Source organism: Moschus berezovskii, chromosome 16 (genome assembly GCF_049115385.1).
Source record: "Moschus berezovskii isolate FMDL1 chromosome 16, NW_MosBer_1.0, whole genome shotgun sequence".
Lineage (NCBI taxonomy): Eukaryota > Metazoa > Chordata > Mammalia > Artiodactyla > Moschidae > Moschus > Moschus berezovskii.
The window spans coordinates 5,773,850-5,797,243 of NC_142475.1; the positions used below are offsets into that span (position 1 = coordinate 5,773,850).

Genomic DNA, 23,394 nt, shown 5'->3' on the forward strand with positions numbered 1-23,394 from the left:
TCACTTCATGGCAAATAGATGGGGAAACAAAACAGTAACAGACTTTATTTTCTTGGGCTGCAAAATCACTGCAGATGGTGACTGCAGCCATGAAATTAAAAGACACTTGCTCCTTGGAAGAAAAATTATGACAACTTAGACAGCGTTTTAAAAAGCAGAGTCATTACTTTGCCAACAAAGGTCCAAACGTTTAGTCAAGACTGTTTTTCCAGTGGTCATGTATGGATGTGAGAGTTGGACTGTGAAGAAAGCTGATCACCGAAGAATTGATGCTTTTGAACTGTGGTGTTGGAGAAGACTCTTGAGAGTCCCTTGGACTGCAAGGAGATCCAACCAGTCCATCCTAGAGGAGATCAGTCCTGGGTGTTCATTGGAAGGACTGATGCTGAGGCTGCAATACTTTGGCCACCTCATGCGACAGGCTGACTCATTTGAAAAGACCCTGATGCTGGGAAAGACTGAAGGCGGGAGAGAAGGGGACGACAGAGGATGAGATGGTTGAATGGCATCACCGACTCGATGGACGTGAGTTTGAGCAAGCTCCGGGAGATGGTTGAGGATAGGGAAGCCTGGCGGGCTGCAGTCCCTGGGGTCACCGAGAGTTGACTGATACGTCCCAAAGGTCACAACTGACACACAGAACACGTGTGCGCGTGTTTCCTTTTTCCGTCCATCAGTCACTGAGTCTTTGTCTCCGTCCCAGCTTTTGGTGGTTGTGAATGCTGCTGCTGTCTGCACGAGTGTACAGGATACTCTTGGAGGCCCTGCTTTCAGTTCTTTTGAGTAAATACTCAGGACTGGTATTGCTTGATCAGATAGTAATTCTCTATTTAACTTCTTGAAGAACCACTACCATTTTCCATAGCAGCTGTACCATTTTCCATTCCCACCAAATGTATATAAGGCTTCCAACTTCTCCACATCTTTGCCTATACTTGTTATTTTCTGTTTTTGTTTTTAATAATAACAATTCCAGTATGATAGTATGAGGTGGCAGCTCGCTGTGGTTTTGATTTATGTTTCCCTGATGATTAGTTACTGTGAATTCTCCGAGTCTCCCCCATGTAGATTAGAAGGTAGGGAGGGCCATTTAGGAAAGTGCTTGCATTGGGGGCAGTATTTTAACTTCAGCCATCTTGCATCCTCTGTTAAGAAACTTGGTTTGTCCATGTAATCAAAATGTGCATATGAAAAAATTAGCATTTTAAATTTTATACAGTAATAGTCCTGTGTAGGACTTAGCCTTCTAGAAACTCTGACATGGGAAATACATGAAAATCAGGACTTAGAGTCTGAATTACAGGCAGACTCTGTAAACCTTAGTTAAGGGCTCTTTCCTAACAGCTTGCTTAACACAAATTAGCAGAAATGCATTAGTAGGATGTAAGATACTTTTTAGAGTAGTATTAATCATTTTTTAAATCACTAACTTTATTAAGAATCTGAAGAAAATGAAACAGTTTTTCATCCTCAAAATGCATACATCTAACAAAGGTCCGTCTACTCAAGGCTATGGTTTTTCCAGTGCTCATGTATGGCTGTGAGAGTTGGACTGCGAAAAAGGCTGATCGCCAAAGAATTGATGCTTTTGAACTGTGGTTCTGGAGAAGACTCTTGAGAGTCCCTTGGACTGCAAGGAGATCCAACCAGTCCATTCTAAAGGAGACCAATCCTTGATGTTCATTGGAGGGACTGATGATAAAGCTGAAACTGCAATACTTTGGCCACCTCATGCAACGAGTTGACTCACTGGAAAAGACTGATGCTGGGAAGGATTGGGGGCAGGAGGAGAAGGGGACGACAGAGGATGAGATAGCTGGATGGCATCACCAACTCAATGGACCTGAGTTTGAGTGAACTCCGGGAGTTGGTGATGGACAGGGAGGCCTGGCGTGCTGTGATTCATGGGGTTGCAAAGAGTCGGACACGACTGAGTGACTGAATTGAACTGAACTGAAAGTACTCTGTACCCTTGGTTAAGAACTGCTGTCTTAGGGGCCACTCAGTGAGAGAGGGCTGTTACGCCAAGAGCTTGACACCAGAACCTAGAGGAAGCTAAGACAGTAGATAGAGACAGATATTAACAGGTGCATGCTTTTATATCACCTTTGGTAGCGCTTACAGTCTTCTCGCAGGGCACCTTGTGAAATAGTCTGGCTGCATGGTAACTTTCTAACACAGATAAGGAGACCAAAGCCCTCACTGATTGCTGAGTTGCTGTTAGCTCACAGTGCAGAGTTGTGAGGAAACGGGAGTTTGTTTTGTCTTTCTCTTGTTTCTTCTCCTCCTCCTGTTCATTGTCTCTGTTAACCGTGAATAATGCCACAGTGAAGAATATCTACACCGTCATCCCAGAGAATGGTTGTCCATAATCGTGCCCCTGTTTGACAGGTTAAAATCTGTTTGTAAGAAGATGAAACAGTCATTCTGTATAAAAACTCATCACACTAGGAATAGAAGGCAGCCTTCTCAGTTTGATAAAGCGCATCAACGAAAAAGATAAATCCTGACATCATTCTAATCGTGATATCTTGAATATTTCTCACTGAGACTGGGAACTCAGTGATGTCCACTGTCACCGCTTGTGTTCTATATTGCACCAGATTCCAAAGCCAGTGCAATAAGGCAGAAGTAGAAGCAAAAAGCATAAAGTTTGGAAAGAAGTAAAATTGCCTTTATTCACAGATGATAACATGATTGTCAACTTAGAAAATCCTAAGGGACCTACCAAAAAACGACTAGAAATGATAGTGAATTTTAACAATTCATTGTAGGGTGCGAGCTCAGTCATTTAAAAAATCAATTGTGATCTTCTGCATGCTCGCAGCAAACATTTAGAAATTGAAACTTCAAAGTTTCATTTTCTAAAGCATTAAAAAAAAAATGAACAAATTTAGCCAAAGGCATGTAAGAACTCTATCCTAAAAACCGGAAACATTGCTGAGAAAAATTAAAATTGTAGTCAGTGAAGACATATTTCATGATATGTATTGGAAGATTCAGTATTGTAAATACCAGTTTTTTCCAAACAACACAATCCAGTCAACATCCTGGTAGAATTTTCTGTAGAAATTGATGGGTTAGTTCTAAAATTAAAAGGAAATGCACAGGTTCTAGATTAGCCAAAACAATTTTGAAAAAGGACAAATCTTACAGGATGTTTTTACTACCTGATGTCAAGAATTTTTATAAGCCATAGTAATTAAGATAGTGTGATATTTGTGTGAGGATAGACAGACAGGTCAGTGGAACACTTTAATTAGAGTCCAGAATAGATCCACATATATATTGTCAATTATTTTCATCAAAAATACTAATATATTTTGATGGGAAAAGGGGAAAAGTCTTGAACAAATGATTCTGGATTAACTTGACATTGATATAGAAGAAAATTAATTTTGACCCCAAGTCAGCTCATAAAGATTAATTTGAAATAAATTATTAACATAAATATGAAAACTAAAAATATAGCATAGTAGAAAAATCTTGGTCTAGACAGAAGTGTCTTAGGAAGCACAGAAAAGATGTTAGACTTCATCAGAATTAAAAACTTCTCTTCAAAAGATGCTGTCAAGTAAATGAAAAGGCAACCTACCTGCTGAGAGAAACTCTTGAGACAAAGGTGTTATATCCAGACTATATTAAAAACCTGTCACTCAATAAAAAGACAGTTTTTAAGTGGACAAAGACTCACTTCATTAAAGCAGCTCTGTTGATGGCATATGAACATGGGGAGATGGCCACTAATCGTTGGGGAAATACAGATTCAAACTAAATGAATTCTCACTGTTAAACATGCCTCAGCCTTATGCCCTGGCGGGTCCACCAGTCGGTGCTTACTCATGTGGAAATGAGATGTATATGTTCACAGAAGAACTTTTCCATAAATGTTCATCACAGTGTTACTCATCAAAATCAAAACTTTGAAGTTACCTAAATGTCCATCAACAAGAGAATGGATAAATAAATTGTATATTTACATAATGAAATACTGCTCAGCAATATGAAAGAACCACTGGTACCCATCACAGAGTGGATGAATCTCATAAACATTCTACTGGCGAGAAGAGAAAACAGAAAAGAGAGTGGATGAGTGTAGTATATCTGCTGCGTTCAGAAATCTAATCTGTGGTGAAATCACTGAGGTGGTTACCAGGTACATACTTCTGTCAAAATGCATGTAACTCTGTACTTAAAATATGCACGCTTTATTGTGTGTAAATTATAGATCATAGTTGATATGAGAAATAAAGTATTGTACAGTTTATTATGCCCAAAATAGTTTTTATCCCATATATAATAAACTAGAGTTATTTGAAAATTTTACATATCTAGAATATTTTATTCTCAAAGCCTGGATAGATGAATAACAGGAGGTTAGTATACTTTTAAATAGGTAAGGTAGCATAGATTTAAAAAAAAAAAAAAGAAGAACCAGAAATTTATGTTTAAAACTTATTTGTAATGTATGTGATTTGGAATATATGTGTAATAAAAGTGATTGTTTTTGTATAGCTGATGTTTTTCTTGAAGAATAGTTACTTTTGAATGTTTTTAAGTTCAGTAAGCATGAATCAGATAAGAACCCCAGAATTCTGCATGTTAAATTGCCACATTTTGGTTAGACTTGCTTTTCTATGACTCTTGTTTGATGTACACATTCGCCATTTGGCATAATTAAGCACGTGCATAGCTGGGGGTTAGCAGATTTCAGTCCTGTAGTTAGTCTCTTCAGTGAATCCTTACTCTGACCTGACACTGTGTTCGTTTCCCAGGTTATGCTGTGTGGCATGCAGGAGGTTGACCTGGCAGATTGGCAGAGAAACACTGTGTATCGACATTATACCAGAAACAGCAAGCAAATCATTTGGTTTTGGCAGGTATTTGCTTTTATCTTCTTGAAACTAAATACTGAAAGAAAATGTTTTCTGATGAAGCGGTAATTTGAAAACAGTTCATTTTTAAGGTTGAGACCGCTTTTGGACGTGATATTCAGTCTTTGAATTTTAAATTAGAAGTGGATAGTGTAAATACTTGTTACAGGATTTTCCATTTCTTATTTTCTAAATGAAAGAACAAATGACCATCTTTAAATAATAGTTTAACAGTAATGGTTTTAGGCATAACATTTTTTTCTAGTAGTATGAAAGTATTCTATAAATTCTACTTAATTTTGGAAGTAAAAGAGGAATATGAGAAAGTCAGTGAAAATACTTAATTCCTCTAGAGGTGATAATGTGTCAGCAAATTAGAACAATCTGAAGGATCATGTTCAGGAACAACTTCCCTTTCCTCTCCTTTCTCTCTCCCCTCTCTTTCCCTCCCTCCCTCTCTGTCCGTCAGGGGAACTGAGTAAATAAATTGTAATATATCCATTCTGTAATTCCATACCTTTTTGTCATTCTGTTTCTTAATGCAAATTAACAAAAATATTGGAGAATAGTGTTTTTCAGTACAATATTAAGGTTAAAAGGAAGTTGTATCTATTACTTGGCTTAAAGGAAAATATCTATTCTATATGGACGAAGTGTCTGCTCGTGTATGAACACAGCCTCTGAGAAGCTGGCAGGCTCCTGGGCAGAGAGCCGCCCTGGGGCAGCGGTGTGCCTGTGGGCTTCCGCTGCGCCCTGCTGCGGCCTGAGTTCCACACCACGCGCACATGTTATCTATTGCAAAAAGTAAATGAAAAGTAGGAGTAACTCCGTTTTCAAACCTAAGACATCAGAATTGCATCCATACAGAGTATGTGCAGGTATCTGTAATCTTGCTTTTGGCTCTTTGTCAGCTTCCTGTTCCTTTTATCCCCTGACACTCTCTGTGGGTGTTTCTTTCTATATACATGAGGAGCCTAAGCACTGGCTTACGTAAATCCAAATGAACAGTTGTGTTTTCTCAATGGGATTTTCCTGGAGAAGGAAATGGCAACTTACTCCGGTGTTCTTGCCTGGAAAATGCCATGGACAGAGGAGCTTGGCGGGCTGTGGCCCATGGGGTCACAAGGACTCAGACAAGACTAAGCAACTTCACTCACTCTCTCATTCAAGGGGATTTGTTCTGGGGAAAGTGGTGAGGTTTATGCCAGCCCTGTTCACCTCCATTTCTATGTCTTGATGAAACATGTTGCCTCAGCGCAATTCTGTGCAGAAACATTATTTTTCGTATTTAGCACATCTTGTCTCATTGTTAGCTAAAGTTTAGTCTCTTGCTTTTAAGATACTTTTCTGCTCTCACACTGTCCCCTAAGTTCCTTGCCTTCTGTTGTGAGACACTCAGAGCAATTCAGATCAGTATTTCACATTACCTGTCTATGTCCACTTTGAAAAGAAATAGTCCGTGAAGAGATATATTTTTAGAAGAATGCATACTTTGGGTTTTCAAGCATGAAGAACAGAGTTGGGAAAGTGGTGTTTAGTGAAAGAAAACATCAGAAACTGCCGAGAGTGGCAGTTGAGAAGGATTTGTTCACCATCGGTAGCTTGCAGGGTAGTCAGCTCAGGTCAGGATAACAGAGCTTTAGACCTCAGTCAGACCTGAGCTCAGATGTTAGTTCTGCCACTTATCAGCTGGTCAAGAAGGACAAATTCTTTCATCTCTCCAGGCCTCCATTTTCTTTTTTTCTGATTACTTGTTTATTTCTGACTGTGCTGGGTCTCTGTTGCTACACATGGGCTTTTCTAGTGTTGCGCTGAGCAGGGGCTCCCCTCTAGCTGTGGTGTGCAGGCTCCCATCGCGATGTCTTCTCTGCTACGGAGCACAGGCTCTGAGGCATGAGGGCTTCTGTGGTCATGGCCTGTGGGCTCGGAGGTTGTGGCTCCTGGTCTTCAGAGCACAGGCTCAATAGCTGTGGCCCCCGGGCTTAGTTGCTCTGTGTCGTGTGGGATCTTCCGGATCAGGGATCGAACTTGTGTCTCCTGCGTCGGCAGACAGGTTCTTTACCACTGAGCCGCCAGGGAAGCCTGGCCTCCGTCTTCTTACATGTACAGTGGGGATGTTAATGCTAGTACCTGTCTCATAATATTGTTGTTAGGGCCAAATACCCAAAAAGCATATGGCGCATCCTCTGTTTTCATTTTCCTCCTAAAAATAGGAAATTGGGCTTTGAAATCAATACAAGCGTAAGTTAACTTGAAATTGGAAATAGAATTATACATATGGATCTCTTAGTACAGATAATTCTCACCAGGTGGTACAGTAAACTTGGTTTTGTTGCGCAGTTTGTGAAGGAGACGGACAACGAAGTGAGAATGCGGCTCCTGCAGTTTGTCACGGGGACCTGCCGTCTACCCCTCGGAGGGTTTGCTGAGCTCATGGGTGAGTGCAGTGCTCTCTGTGAGGAGTGCTGTGATGATGCGTCTAGACACGCAGCAGACTTACGCCGGAGGATTGTTCTTCTGTGCTGTATGTAGGGCGTCTGCTGAAAGAAAGACAGATCAGTGCTGAATATCAAGCACATTCGTGAGATAGGTCTGAAATCTGCTCTCAGAGGCGGCTGGACGTAGCTGTGTGAAGGGAGCACAGTTCTGTAGACACTCATCTTTCCACTCTGTGATTCCTGTTGCTGGATCTCTGCAGCATTAAGAGGCTTCTCTGGGCAGAAGCCACTTACATTGTAGTTTATTCTGTATCGTTCATGTTGATTCTGTGACGTGTTCTGGTTTGACTAGTTGTCAAAACTAAAAAGTTTAAAGGACCAAATAAATTTTGTCATATTTTCCTGATTTAGGAAGTAATGGGCCTCAAAAATTTTGCATTGAAAAAGTTGGCAAAGACACCTGGTTACCAAGAAGCCACACGTGGTAAGTTCAAAAATCTTAACTAGTACAAAGACTGAGTATCATTGTTGATTCGTTAAAGTAGTCAGAATTTCAGTTTTTACTGATTCAAATACTACTCTATAACCAAACACTTCAGAGTGAGTGCTTAATAATAAACACTCGAGAAATGTATCCATTGATTAAAAAAATATTTAGAGTACCACTGGGCATAAAATCAGAGAAGGCAGTGGCAACCCACTCCATTACTCTTGCCTGGAAAATCCCATAGATGGAGGAGCCTGGTGGGCTGCAGTCCATGGGGTCGCGAAGAGTTGGACACGACTGAGTGACTTCACTTTCACGTTTCACTTTCATGCATTGGAGAAGGCAATGGCAACCCACTCCAGTATTCTTGCCTGGAAAATCCCAGGGACGGGGGAGCCTGGTGGGCTGCCCTCTATGGAGTCGCACAGAGTTGGGCATGACTGATGCAAGTTAGCAGCAGCAGTAGCAGGCATAAAATAAGATTGAAGTGCTCCCTGCCTTTTATGAAGTTTGCACTCCATTGGGGGTGGGGTCGCAAAAGACACACAGGTCAACACCTCTTTCCGAATGCTAGAAGTCCTTTAACGGGAACCAGAACAGCTGGAGAGGAATCCCCACCGGATTGGGTGGTCAGGGAAGTTTCTTGGATACAGTGATGTTTAAGTTGAGTTTGATGAATAGCATGCTGTGGGAAGAAATGGGGAGTGTATACTTTGTAAAGTCATTTTTTACAGAAATAAAAGATGACTTGGTATGAATGGAACTTAATGATTCCGAGGAGGATGAAAGAATTCAGAAATGTGGGCAGGGGCTATATGTAGAGGTTAATAGGCTATGATGAGCAGTTAGATTCTAAAGACAGTTAGAAGCCATTGAAGAGTCTTATACAGGAATAATGAGATCTAAGAAAAACGACTGTGGCAGCAGAGGGCAGGCGGGAACTGGGAGAGGGAGAACAGGGAGGTCAGAGCGGTTAGTCATCCAGACAGAAGGTGGTGACGGCCTAAAGGCATGTGTTGCTTTCAGAAGGTCAAAGCCAGTTTTCACACTGTCCTTTTTTGCCTTTTTACTGTTTTGACATTTGCACTTGTGGTACCAGAGTAATGGTGGGTCAACAGCTGTTGCCTTAGCACAAGTCAAGGCAGTGACACCAGACTGCTGTCTCTGCATTTTTCAACACCACACATTTGAGTTTAAAAAAAAAAGGAAAGAAAAGGCCAGGCTTATTGAAAGTTGTTGATTATGAAGTAGTCAAAACTATTAACTTTATTAAATCTTGACACTTGAAGTGTGTGTGTAGTTTATTTTTAATATTTTGTGTGACAACATAAAGCAAGTCTACAGAAAACACTGGGTTTTGTCTTGCGAAGAAGCTCTTAGACAGTTGAGTTGAAAGCTGAAGAGCTTGCTTTTTTTGTGAAATGCTCTTTTTACTTGAAAACATAACAGACTTTCATTCAGACTTTTTTCTTGAAAAGTAAGTAAAAGCTCATCATTTTAAGAACAACTAACAGCATTTGCTGGTGGTGATAAAATTGGTTTCATACAAAAATCAGAATTTTGGAAAACTTGTATATTCAGCTTTGCAGCTTCCCAAGACTTTTAATATTTGAAAATTCGTTATAATTTGGTGAACCTATATTTCCAAATAACTGATACATGATGATGTTATAAACTCATCATGGGAAAAACATCCAAAGTGCAAAATAAACCAGTGGATTTCATATAACAGAATACAAAGGGTTCTGTGATATAATTTCAAAACCCATATTATGCATAACCTTGTCAAACTTAGTATATTATCAAAAAGAACAATATCCACAATTTCCTGGGGAAAAAAATTACTAGAGTACATGTCTGTTTTCTAATTGCATATCTGTATGGGAACAGTTTTCATATACTTAATCTAAAACAATGCAGTTTGATAGTATAAGCACATAGGTATTAGAATCCATATATCTTCTATTAAACCAGACATTAAAATGATTTGCAAAAACATGAAACGAGGTCACTTTTTTCACTACTTTTATGAAAACAGACACTTTTTTCATAAAAATAACTTCCTTTCATTTTCACAGTAAATTGTTTTTAAAATTTATGGTGAATATCAGTAGCTATAATTCACATAAGCAAAAAGCTCTTTGGATTTCTCAGTATTTTTAGGTGTGCAAAAGGATCCTGTTCACCAAAAACTTTTAGGAACACCAGGTTAGATTAAATTGGTAAGTCTAATGCAAGAGAGATTGTTGAGGCAGGGGACAGAGAGTTCATAACCTAAGGAGATGGAAAGAATTGGGATTCTGAGTGTGAGTTAAGGAATTCACTTTTGATGAAAACAAGAACATTTCCTTTGTTGTAAGAGAAGAGGAAGAAAAGTTGGGTTAAACTACAGATTTTGTGAAGGAAAAAAGAGTTGATCAACTGTTGATTTTTTCCCTCCAAGTATTTATAAGGGGAAGTCACTGGTTAACAATGAAGAAGGGAAGGACTTGGAAGGAGAAAGAAAGGGAGAGTTGTCGGGGACTAGACAAGTGTTTTCTGGAGAAACATGGCTAAGGACGCTGGGCAGCACTGGATTGCCTGCTCAGGTCTAAAGCTCACGTGAAGTCGTCAACTAGCCCCTGCATCATTTCCAACTGATGAGGTTCAAGGAATGAGAAAGTGGAAGGCTGAGTTCATTCAGAGTTTGAGTTCAACATGGAGAGATAAGATTTTAAAGTATTTGCAAGGTAGTGATGATAAGGATCACAATAAACTGTGGAACATTCTGAAAGAGATGGGAATACCAGACCACCTGACCTGCCTCTTGAGAAACCTGTATGCAGGTCAGGAAGCAACAGTTAGAACTGGACATGGAACAACAGACTGGTTCCAAATAGGAAAGGTGTACGTCAAGGTTGTATATTGTCACCTTGCTTATTTAACTTATATGCAGAGTACATCATGAGGAACCCTGGGCTGGAAGAAGCACAAGCTGGAATCAAGATTGCTGGGAGAAATATCAATAACCTCAGATATGCAGATGACACTACCCTTATGGCAGAAAGTGAAGAGGAACTCAAAAGCCTCTTGATGAAAGTGAAAGAGGAGAGTGAAAAGTTTGGCTTGAAGCTCAACATTCAGCAAACAAACAAAGGTCATGGCATCTGGTCCCATCACTTCATGGGAAATAGATGGAAAAACAGTGGAAACAGTGTCAGACTTTATTTTTTTGGGCTCCAAAATCACTGCGGATGCTGATTGCAGCCATGAAATTAAAAGACGCTTGCTCCTTGGAAGGAAAGTTATGACCAACCTTGATAGTATATTAAAAAGCAGAGGCATTACTTTGCCAACTAAGGTCCGTCTAGTCAAGGCAATGGTTTTTCCCGTGGTCATGTATGGATGTGAGAGTTGGACTGTGAAGAAAGCTGATCGCCGAAGAATCGATGCTTTTGAACTGTGGTGTTGGAGAAGACTCTTGAGAGTCCCTTATACTGCAAGGAGATCCAACCAGTCCATTCTAAAGGAGATCAATCCTGGGTGTTCATTGGAGGGACTGATGCTAAAGCTGAAACTGCAATACTTTGGCCACCTCATGCGACGAGTTGACTCACTGGAAAAGACTCTGATGCTGGGAAAGGTTGGGGGTGGGAGGAGAAGGGGACGACAGAGAATGAGATGGCTGGATGGCATCACGGACTCTGTGGACATGAGTTTGAGTGAACTCCGGGAGTTGGTGATGGACAGGGAGGCCTGGCGTGCTGTGATTCATGGGGTCGTGGAGAGTCGGACACGACTGAGCGACTGAACTGAACTGAACTGAACTGATGATAAGGATGGACCATGACCTCTATAAGTTATTAGGTTGGTGCAAAAGTAATTGCAGTTTTAGACCATGAACTTTAAATCATTGTAACCAGGCTCAAACACACCTTTATTAATCAAAATAGGAACCATTGCAGTCAGCACATTTTTGCCAGTGAGAAATAAGTTTGTCTGTTCCTGGAACCTAAAAATCCATACTTCGGGGTTAGACAAACTCTTGAGGAAAGCATTTTCTGCCTCCTGCTGGTTGTGGAAGCATTTTCCCTGCAGAATGTTGTCGAGATGCTTGAAGAAGTGGTAGTCTGTTGGCGAGAGGTCAGATAAATATGGTAGATGAGGCAAAACTTCGTAGCCCAGTTCATTCAACTTTTGAAGCGTTGGTTGTGCAGCACGTGGTCGGGTGTCGTGGAGAATTGGGCCCTTTCAGTTGACCAATGCTGTGTGCAGACATTGCAATTTTCGGTTCAGTTCAGTCGCTCAGTCGTGTCCAACTCTTTGCGACCCCATGAGTCACAGCACGCCGGTGCATCTCATCAATTTGCTGAGCATACTTCTCAGATGTAGTTGTTTCACTGCAATTCAGAAAGTTGTAATGGATCAGATGGGCAACAGACCACCAAACAGCGACCGTGACCTTTTTTTTTATTTTTGGTATTTGACCATGACCTTTTTTTGGTGCAAGTTTGGCTTTGAGAAGTGCTCTGGAGCTTCTTCTCAGTCCAGCCACTGAGCTGGTCGTTGCTGGCTGTCATATAAACCCACTTTCCATCACACGTCACAGTCCAATCGAGAAGCGGTGTGTTGTGCAGAATAAGGGAAGATGACATTTGAGAAGAGCAGTTTTTTGATTTCCAGTCAGCTCACGAGGCACCACCCACCACGCCTTTTCACCTTTCCCCTTGGCTTCCAATGTGGAGTGACCGTGGAATGGCCAGCACTGAGTTCTTCAGCCACTTCTTCGGTGGTGAGAGGGTCAGCTTCGATGATCTTCTCAGCCGGTCATTGTAACTTCCGATGGCCAGCCACTACGGTCCTCATCTTCAAGGCTCTCATCTTTGCATGACTTCTTGAAACACCACTGCACTGTACATGCGTTAGCAGTTCCTGGGCCAGATGTGTTGTTGATGTTACAAGTTGTCTCTGCTGCTTTACACCTCATTTTGAAATCAAATAAGACAGTCACTTGAATTTGCTTTTCGTCTAACATCCTTTCCATAGTCTAAAGTAAATATAAAATAAACAGCATGGCCACAGGACTAGAAAAGGTCAGTTTACATTCCAATCCCAAACAAAAGCAATGCCAAAGAATGCTCAAACTACTGCACAGTTGCACTCATCTCACACGCTAGTAAAGTCATGCTCAAAATTCTCCAAGCCACGCTTCAGCAATATGTGAACCGTGAACTTCCAGATGTTCAAGCTGGTTTTAGAACAGGCAGAGGAACCAGAGATCAAATTGCCAACATCCAATGGATCATCGAAAAAGCAAGAGAGTTCCAGAAGAACATCTATTTTTGCTTTATTGACTATGCCAAAGCCTTTGACTGTGTGGATCACAGTAAACTATGGAAAATTCTGAAAGAGATGGGAATACCACCTGACCTGCCTCTTAAGAAACCTGTATGCAGGTCAGGAAGCAACAGTTAGAACTGGACATGGAACAATAAACTGGTTCCAAATAGGAAAAGGAGTATGTCAAGGCTGTATATTGTTGCCCTGCTTATTTAACTTATATGCAGAGTACATCATGAGAAACGCTGGGCTGGATGAAGCACGAGCTGGAATCAAGATTGCCGGGAGAAATAGCAATAACCTCAGATATGCAGATGACACCCCCCTTATGGCAGAAAGTGAAGAGGAACTAAAGAGCCTCTTGATGAAAGTGAAAGTGAGTGATGAGAGTGAAAAAGTTGGCTTAAAGCTCAACATTCAGAAAACGAAGATCATGGCATCTGGTCCCATCACTTCATGGCAGATAGATGGGGAAACAGTATCACACTTTATTTTTCTGGGCTCCAAAATCACTGCAGATGGTGACTGCAGCAGTGAAATTAAAAGACGCTTACTCCTTGGAATGAAAGTTACGACCAACCTAGACAGCATCTTAAAAAGCAGAGACATTACTTTGCCAACAAAGGTCCATTTAGTCAAGACTATGGTTTTTCCATTTCTCATGTATGGATGTGAGAGTTGGACTGTGAAGAAAGCTGATCGCCAAAGAATTGATGCTTTTGAACTGTGTTGTTGAAGACTCTTGAGAGTCCCTTGGACTGCAAGGAGATCAGTCCTGGGTGTTCACTGGAAGGACTGATGTTGAGGCTGAAACTGCAATACTTTGGCCACCTGATGCAAAGAGCTGACTCATTGGAAAAGACCCTGATGCTGGGAAAGATTGAGGGCGGGAGGAGAAGGGGACGACAGAGGATGAGATGGTTGGATGGCATCACTGACTCGATGGACATGGGTTTGGGTGGACTCTGGGAGTTGGTGATGGACAGGGAGGCCTGGTGTGCTGGAGTCCATGAGGTCACAAAGAGTCGGACATGACTAAGCAACTGGACTGAACTGAACTGAATCATTAACAAAAAAACATAAAGCGAGAAATGTGCGTTAAAGTGATGTATAACATAACTACATTTATCGAGAATGTATTCCAGTATCAAATGGCAATTTCAAAGTGCCGAAACCACAATTACCTTTGCACCAACCTAATACTTATAATGATGGGCTGTGGCTTAAGAAGTGAAGATGGGAAGAGTCTGTGGACAAGGTTCGGTTCGGTTCAGTTCAGTCTCTTAGTCGTGTCTGACTCTCCGCGACCCCATAAATCATAGCAAGGTAAGATGGTGAAAAAGTATCGGGTTAATAGGTTGGTGTTTTGATTGAAGTAAGTTGGGGAAAACAGATAATCAGAGAACAGAATGTTTTAGTTAATAATTCCCCTTGATGCTGATGACCAAGTTCAAGATATGATACTGAAGTAAGGGAACAGATCCCTGAAGACGGGCCAAGACCTGGGAGGCCGTAGCGTTGCCTGTCCCCTGAGTGAACGAGAGGACTGGAGCGGGGGCCAGAGGTGTCTGTGAGGGAAGGAACGTGGTCGGAAGGAGGTGATAGCAGGAGTGCAGAAGGAAGGCTTCATAGCCTGATTGTTTGCCTCAGGGGAGGAAAGTGTGCTGGCTGGCTGCAAAGGAAACGGACTGTTTGAGGCTAGCTGAGTTTCAGTTAAGGCTGTTAAGACTGTCTCCAGGGGATCTTCCCAACCCAGGAATCAAACCCGGCTCTCCCGCATTTGCAGGCAGATTCTTTACCATCTGAGCCACCAGGAAAGCCCGTTAAGAGTACAGAAGCCTGAAAATCACATAATAGAAGTTCAAAAGAATGGGCTGTAACCCTGTGACTGGGGGGCACAGGTAGAGACGCTGTTCAGATCAGGGGAGAGAGCAGGTCAGGCCTGGGGTGAGGGTTCTTGCGCGTCCGGCAGTGAGCGAGGCGCGGCTCTGCCTGCAGTCTGTGGGCGGGCGGTGCTGACGGCCCTCGGGTGGGCTCCCCCTGCTGCAGTCCCCAGGGCTGTGCTTAGAGAGCTGGCTACTCTGGGTACAGGGACAGCAGGCAACGTATGCGTGACGCGAGCTCATGGGGTGCTACTCCCCTCCCTGTTTACATATAAGAAAACAGAAGGAGCAGGCATTACCTGTCCCACTCTTAGTTTAGTTTAAAAAGCAATCTAAAACGGCATTCTGATATTCACATAGTAGGCACTCAGCAAAAGAGCAGCATTTTCAGTATGTTTCTGTCCCTTTGTAACGCAGCACAGAACTGAGTAGCTCATGTCTTAGAGCCATGTTTTTGAGTGCTTTAAAGATACCCATTTTCTTACACGGTTCAACTCAACACTTACTAAATGTCTGCTGTACGCAAAATGGATCTGTATCAGGAGAATAAAGGGGACTCTGCCCTTGTAAACTTTAGAACCTAATGGAAGAAACCAGTCAGTCATAATACAGAGTAAATCCTAAATAAAAAGACCTTATGGAGAGGGGAATTATAAAGTCTGTATAACATGTTCAAAGAGAATTCTTGGAGGAAGTTTTGTAGCATTTGGCCTGATTCTTAATTTCATAGGCAGAAAGGGTATTCCGGAACATTGGAAAGCCGCAAATAAGAGCATGGCCGTAGAACAGACGAGCGTGGGGTCTGCCTGGAGAGCACGGCCTAAGCGGTGGGGCGCGCACCAGACGGCCCAGGCTCCCTGTCCCACTGCCCGCCACGGGAGTGAGCAGCAGCAAAGGGGTTTCACACTGGCATGTCTAATAAGCGCTAGATAGTGAAGACGGGAAAAAGAAAACTGTACACAAGGTCAGTAGGCAGGAAATTCTGCTGGACAGAGAAGAGATGAGGAGGAAGATATGGTGGATATGGCAGCGACAGAGATGGTCGGGGGAAGCGGCCGGGCGACCTGGTCAGCAGGACAGTCTGACACAGGCAGGGGATCGGCTGTCTTAGTGTCGGACTCCTGTTGGGAAGTCTCCCCTGACCTCAGTCTGCTGTCAGACTGCACCTCAGGCGTAGGAGAGGCGGCGGGAGGGGCTGGGGGGAAGAGAACGGTCCCCTTACTTGTTACTGGGAACTGCTTTTCAGAGAGAGACATGGTCTGAGAAGAACAGTTTTAATTGGCTGCCTTGTTTCAAAGGCTGTTTCCTGATGTACAGTTTCCTGACTAGGGCAGGTAACTGGGAGGAGTAGTAGAAGGGAACTGGACCATCTCTAGAAGCCTTCCACATGAGAAGATAAAGTACAGAACAGTTTTGACTTCTCAGAGCTATCTCACTAGACCCTAATAGAGTGGGGACTGAAATCTGAAACTCCTGAATCCTGACCCAGCTGCTCAGTGATGTATCTTAAAAAAATTAAATGTTAGTCTACACCTTTGTAAATTGTAAAACAATATACTGATTTAAGCATTTTCCATGTTTTTTGTATTTCATCAGTTAATCCCAGCAGGGAATTCTCTTTGAGTCTGGCAAGACTGAAAGCATTATTATTTTAGAAATAGTTCTACATATGACAAGTGAAAGTCGTTCAGTCGTGTCTGACTCTGCGGCCCCGTGGACCATACAGTCCATGGAACTCTCCAGGCCAGAACACTGGAGTGGGTAGCCTTTCTCTTCTCCAGGGGATCTTCCCAACTCAGGAATCAAACCCAGGTCTCCCACATTGCAGGTGGATTCTTTACCAACTGAGCTACCAGGGAAGCCCAACATATGACAAGATATTTGAAAAGACAAAAGTATATATTTGGTGATAGACGGTCTCCACCCTGGAATGTGAGTTCAGTGAGACCATGGGCCTTAGTTTCCCGTCCCTGTCACCAGCTCCTGAGAGAAATACCTGATACAGGAAAGATTCCCAGTGAGTAACTGATGAGCGAGTGAACTCATAGCTGAACGGGTGAGAGAAATGGACGCCTTCAACCCCAGAGAAGTTAGGGGGCTCCGGAAACAGCGTGCGTGGCCCTGTAGAGGAGAGTCCCAGCGGTTCCATCCACTGCTGCTGCAGTTATTATCTGTATTTGCAGCTTTCCCTGGGAAACACTTAAAATATTTTTATGAATAGGTCTTAAAATTGAGTCGATTGCCAAAAGAAAATTAGTGTATTTAATATTATGTTCAGTAAGTATTAATATAGTAGTAAACTGTCTGTTAGAATACTTCCAACAAAATTTTTACATTCTTCCTGTTTAGTTTTTCAAATGTGTTTTTAAAATATACTGTTTAGAAATATTCTCAGTTTATTTTATTGAAAACACATTGTGTTTTTGTTTCTGTCCAGTTTCAATCGCTTGGATCTACCACCATATAAGAGTTACGAACAACTAAAGGAAAAACTTCTTTTTGCAATAGAAGAAACAGAGGGATTTGGACAGGAATGAATGTGGCTTCTTGTCGTAGAGGAGCTCTTGCGTTGAAATACCCCAGCCAAGAAGAGTTGCACAGATAGTGTATATAAGCTGTTCATTCTGTACAGTGAATTTTCTGAATCTCTCAAAAGTATAAATGTTTTCCATTCTTCCACAGAAATATGCAAAACAGCTCATCCTTTTCTACTTTATTTATTGTTCTTTTGAAATGACTGACCAGGAAAAAAAAACATCCTTAAATTTTGAAGAAAGCAAGAGACTTTATTAAAAATAAGTATATATCTATATGAGCATATATGATGGTGGCTCTAGTTTTATAGAGCTCAGAGTATATTAAACGTGACAGCCATTCATTCAAAGACAGTCTGGATTCGCTTTACCTTGTTTCTTATCCAGGGGAAGAAGTTCAAATTGCTCCCTGTTTTTTTCCCTGATGTAATAACATCTCTTGAGGGTGTTTAGTTGCATGGCTGTTCAGGAAGGTATTAAGGGCTTAGGCCAAAATCTTACTTTGAATATGTTAAAAAAAAAAGTGCTGCTGGCTTTTCTTAAGACGGGTGCTTGAACCTGTCAGTTTATTTTAAATAAATACAGTAGTTGAAAATTTTCCCTCTTTGCTACATCACTAATACAAAGTCATTAATGAAACCGTAACTTGTAAATCATGTACTAGATCTTCTACCATTTAGTTTATTCTGGAAATTGGAGAGAACTCACTGAGCAGCATAGAGGTTTGTTTACATGTTACTTTGGGATGCTAGGTATTTGTGGAATTAAAAAGAATCAGGCACTTCTGTACTTTAGTTTTAATATCTATGATGTTCTTTAAATACAGAATAAATTGATATAATTTGATACTTAGGAACATATAAAAAGGTAATGTGAACTTTTCTGCTTTTGTGTTTGAAATTTTGGTTTTATAAAACCAGATGGATTGAAGACTTACATAAGCATCTAAATATTCAATTAAGTCTAATGATTTCCTATAAGTTTGAATATCTTCATTCCTCTTAAATTCATGAAAGTTCTATGTATCTGAATAAGCATATAAAAATATTTTGGTCTTCCCCCCTTTTTGTATAAATTATTATTTTTGTCCTAGGTAAATACTTTGTTTTTCATTATCAAAGACACTGAACTACAAAAAGGTGTAACAATCTGATGTGAATGATACTAATGCTGCTTTAGCAAGTGGGGCTTCCTATTAATCTAAAAATTTACATTTCCACTTGTATCATTATTTCAGTATACACTATAAATTTAATTAACTTAAATTTTTTTTAACCATGGAACTGACATCTTAGAATGTTACCAGTAACATATTTCACTAAGTACATACAGATAATACTAGTATACAATTTAACTTCTCTAAACAATACTTTTTGCTTTGCCAAAGCTTTTTCTACATATTTAGATTATGTTCTACATTTTTATTCAGAATTCGTAGTAAAGATGAAATAAAAGTCAGTGATCCACTTGAATACTTTTCCCAAATCCTCATTCCTGACTTTCTAGTTATTCTCACACCTAAAGAATAAAAAACAACAGAGCGAGTGTATAGGACGGATCATGCATGAGAGGGTGCCCAGCCTTTGAAAGGGCCGCTTACCTTAGACCGCGAGGGCAGTGCCGCCGAGGAGCTTCGCTGGGATGGCAGTGGCTGTCGCCCAGCGTGCTCAAACAGCCGTGTGGCAGGCCTGACGAAACCCTCAGGGTGCCCATGCCTGCCCCCTCACTTCAGGTAAGAAACTGCTGTACCCCAGGGGGCTTCAGAGAGTAAACCCGTGTCCTGGAGAGCTCGTCAGGCTCTTCTGTCTGTCGTGTTATTCCTAGAAATCCAGGCCTGTAGGCAGGATATCCCGGCCTGTCTTGGTATGTGCACTCTGGCCGTGAAAGGAACCTGAGGCCTGGGTCCTCCCCTCCCTTGGCAGTGCCTGTCCTGGGCTGGGCCGAGCGGAGAGAAGTCGAGTGCAAGGCCCCCGGTGCCCGACCACGACCCCGCAGTGGGTGCAGAGGCGGGCCCAGCGCCCTTCACCCCCCAGCACCGCGTGCCAGCGCACGAGTCCACCCATCAGATGAGCTGCCTGCCTGCCAGGGAGAGAGGCCACCAGTGGGGTGTGTGTTTAGTGCTTGCAGGGCAGAAGGGTTAACGAAACCTCCGCCCTCCAGCCTCGGGTCAGACAGCAAGCTTTTCCAGGTTTCCAAACTAGGTAGGTTGGCGTGCCAACAGTGCTGTCAGGCAGTACCTTTTCTGTTCATAAAAAGAACCCCTAACTGGTACGTTGTATCCAGACTGGGAAGACTCCAGATACTTGACAGGAAACCATAGCTGCGGACTTCCTGGGATGGGGAAACTTAAGGGCCTGTCCCGTTGGGATTCCCGAGGTGTGACCTGGGCAATGGTCGTTCTGGAGCTGCATGGATGGTGCTGCTCCTGACGCTGCTGTAAGGCCATCTGAATGTCAGGAAGCCTGACACGGACTGCCTGGGCCAGCTTGGTTTTTGTCCATCTGAGTGAACTGGTGCCAGATGAAACCTGTCATGGGCTTTTTGAGTCTGAATATTTGGTTGAACCTCAAAAGACACTCCAATGGGCATTACAGAATCAACCAGAAATATTCTCTGGTTGAAGTAGGTAACAAAAAAATGAAACAAGGCAGGGGGAACCCAAACCAATAACAAAGAGTAATAGTCCCAAAGTGGCAGCTTTGGCCCTCACTTCCGCAGCACACGCACTATGGTTGGAACAGAAGTGGCATCTCCTAAATTCCTATTTTTCTCTCCCCAGTCTTTGACCAAGGACAATCAGATGTTAACAGCATTTTTAAATATTTACTGATACTCCTGGTAAATATATGTTGTTTAATCCTCAAAATTCCATTAAGTGCTCAGGGCGTTTTGTTTTTTCCTTGATGTAATTGTGTTTATTTTAAAAAGTGAGTCTGAGAAAAATCATTTTTACAAAATCTATAACTAGTCACTCAGATAGGAAAATTCCTGGCAACAAGAGTAGGATAGCAGCCACTTTCCAGTCAGATGTCTGCTCTCATTCTTAGAAGCTAACAGGTGCACAAGAAGAGGCAGCTGTAATCACCCGTAGCCTACGTCTGTGGGGAATAGGCATCTCAAACTAGCAGTCAGCTCCGGAACACAAGAGCCGAGTCAAGTGGGCCGGGCACAGGAAGGGGAATACCGGGGCTCCAGGGCTCACTCCCGGAAGCAGCAGCCCTCATCCAGAGTGGAGGAACGCCAGGAAGCAGTGTGAGGCCTGGGGGGGTCAGACTCCTGGGAAGTCGAAAGAGGCTGAAGAAGCACACAATCAGAATCTCAGGAAGGTACCACTTCTTGGAGAAGGGGGAGCTATTCCTTTGTAAAGGGTGGGAAAAGAAAGCAGCTCCATAAAAGACCCAGCAACCACACTCCTGGACGTTTATCCCACAGAGATGAAAAGTATGTAATAAAAGTCATACTTATGTTCATAGCAGCCAAGTTTGGAACCCACCCAAATGCCCCAAGGTGGATAGTTTAAATAAACTGGTACACCCATACAATGAAATATAGTCACAATAAAAACGAACTGTTGACTAAATTTAGATGGATCTCAAATGAGTTATACCGAATGAGAAAAGGCAGTCTCAAAGGATCACATTGTGTATGGTTCATTTATATAGTTTTTGAAATCACAACATTATAGAGAACTACAGAGAATTATTAGCGACTGTCAGGACTAGGGGTGGCGGCGGGAAATGTGTATGACTGAAAGGGACAGCACTAGACTTGTTGTGAGGGAGCAGTTTTGTGTCTCCACTGTGGCAGTTACAGACATTTACAAGTGACACAACTGCATAGATCACACACGTGGACCCCTAAAAAGTGGTGAAACCTGAATGCTGTCTGGACAGTCTCCTGGCTTTGACACTGTTCTGCAGTTATCTGTTGCCGTCGAGGCAGACCGAGGGGAGGAGCCACAGGCCCTTTCTGAGTTCAGTTCAGTTCAGTCGCTCAGTCGTGTCCGACTCTCCACTACCCCATGAATCACAGCACGCCAGGCCTCTAGTATCAAAGACAGATCCTCCCCTCCATAAAAGGCTTTATGACTAAAAGAAATCTTATTTTACAAAACTATTTCATTTTGTAAATTACTGAGTCTGTTACTGAGCTAATCCAAACTCCTCACCTCCCATTTGATAAAGTGGCATTGCTGGTCATTAAACACATACAGAAAAGTCATATCTCCAAAAAATGACCTTCAAAGTCACTCTAAAGAGAAAACTGAAAATGAGGAAATTTCAGATGAAAATGCTAAACAGAAAAAAATAAAATCCTTAAACACAATATACTAGACTGATTTAAATCTAAATAATAATTGCAGACATGAAAAAAAATCCAAATTAGAAATTCAGAACTGGACCAAAAAACATGAAGATGTGAAATGCCTACTAACTTAAATCAGGGGAAAAAAACAAGAAAAAGAAACATCTCAAAAGTGAAGACAAGCAGTATCTATCAGGGAGTGATAAATATAAACGTCAAAGAAGATCTAATATACATATAAGATGGAACAGTGTTTCTCTAAAGGTGGTCAATAAGGCCATTCTGGAAGGAGGGACAGTTTGAAAGGCAGTTGGACTGGCCTTTTTAAAAAGTCAGCACTGTTCTAGATTTTAAAAAACTAAGGTGGAAAATTAAATGCAATGCATGATCTTTGAATCTTGGTTTCTAGAAGTATAAGACATTTTGGGACATTTAACGATGTTTGAATATGGGTGGATATTAAAGAACTGCTGTTAACTTTTACTTGTAATATGAATTTGTGTTTGTTTAGAAGGATGTCTTTATTCTGAGACAACGAATGTTGAAATATTTAGGGATGCAATATGTTGTCTACTATTTGAAAAGTTTACAGATATTTGTAAATATATGAATATCTACACATAAGTAAAATATAGCAAAAGATTAGTAACTGGTGACTCAGAGATGGGTATAGATAATCCAATACTTTTAAGTTCTTGTCTGTTTGAAAATGCACATGACAGCCACAGAGAGTACATACCCACACGGTATGTCTTCCCTTTGAGAAAACCCCACCTAGACACACACTCAGAGTCTATAAGTGGCATTCGAGATACTGCTTCTCACAGAACTTCGTGCCTGCTCTGGTGGCACCCCAGGGATCACCGTTCTGTTTAAACACCTGCATTTCCATTTCTCTTGAGCTCCACGTTTCTTTCACTCATTAGGGAATAGACTTTGGGCTCGCCTAGTGACAAAATCAATCCACTTTTAAGACTACCTCACATTTTAAAAAAGAAACCACTCCATTTTCAGTCCTCTCCTGACTGGGCTCTTTCCTCATGCAGGTTGGCTCCAAGACACATCAGTTAACTGCTTTATACCAAGAACCCCATCTTGCTGAGCTGTCACTGCTGCTTCTCTGCAAGGGCTCAGCTTTCCAGTCCAACCTGAAAATGCACCCCTCCTGAGCAGCGCTCCCACACTGTAGCTTTCCTTTCTGGACCCCCATCCTGATGTGCTGCAGTCCCCCTCAGCAATCGCACGCCCTGCTGTATCGCTGGTGGCTCCGGGGGTGCAGTCATCTCTGCCTCTGAGCCATGGAGACGCCTCTGCCACTCTTGTGGGAATCATTTCTTTTGCCTTGTTATTTGTAAAGAAATCTAGAATTTTGTATATCTGTTAAATGGTCACAACGTTAAAAGAACAGCCATAGAACAGTTATAGTTAATGTATTTATTATCTTTAAAATCTGATGAAAAGGCAAGGCAATGCTCCTTAGATACTTCATTGAAAAATTCTCACTTCTTGTCACTGAAACCTGTAAGCAACTGAGCAGCTTCTGTCTGTATCTAA

The 23,394-nt window shown here is 41.9% G+C and overlaps 2 protein-coding genes across 10 annotated transcripts in view; one reads left to right on the top strand and one right to left on the bottom strand.

The window, feature by feature from the left end:
* Positions 1 to 22,323, top strand: part of WWP1 (WW domain containing E3 ubiquitin protein ligase 1) — a 137,684-nt gene extending 115,361 nt beyond the window's left edge. For 4 of the 5 annotated variants that reach the window (XM_055431915.2, XM_055431917.2, XM_055431916.2 and 1 more), the window contains 4 exons: positions 4,776 to 4,880; positions 7,215 to 7,311; positions 7,724 to 7,796; positions 17,439 to 22,323. In XM_055431915.2, coding sequence (XP_055287890.2) covers positions 4,776 to 4,880; positions 7,215 to 7,311; positions 7,724 to 7,796; positions 17,439 to 17,538 — 375 coding nt within the window. In that variant the 3' untranslated portion in view covers positions 17,539 to 22,323. Of the gene's footprint in view, positions 1 to 4,775; positions 4,881 to 7,214; positions 7,312 to 7,723; positions 7,797 to 17,438 lie in introns of those variants that run through there. The other variant, XR_008686688.2, reaches the window with a different exon arrangement.
* A 936-nt stretch (positions 22,324 to 23,259) lies between these two features.
* The window catches only part of RMDN1 (regulator of microtubule dynamics 1), a 35,823-nt gene continuing 35,688 nt past the window's right edge, over positions 23,260 to 23,394 (bottom strand). For all 5 annotated transcript variants that reach the window (XM_055431920.2, XM_055431919.2, XM_055431923.2 and 2 more), the window contains one exon: positions 23,260 to 23,390. In XM_055431920.2, the coding sequence (XP_055287895.2) occupies positions 23,340 to 23,390 (51 nt within the window). In that variant the 3' untranslated portion in view covers positions 23,260 to 23,339. The remainder of the gene's footprint in view (positions 23,391 to 23,394) is intronic.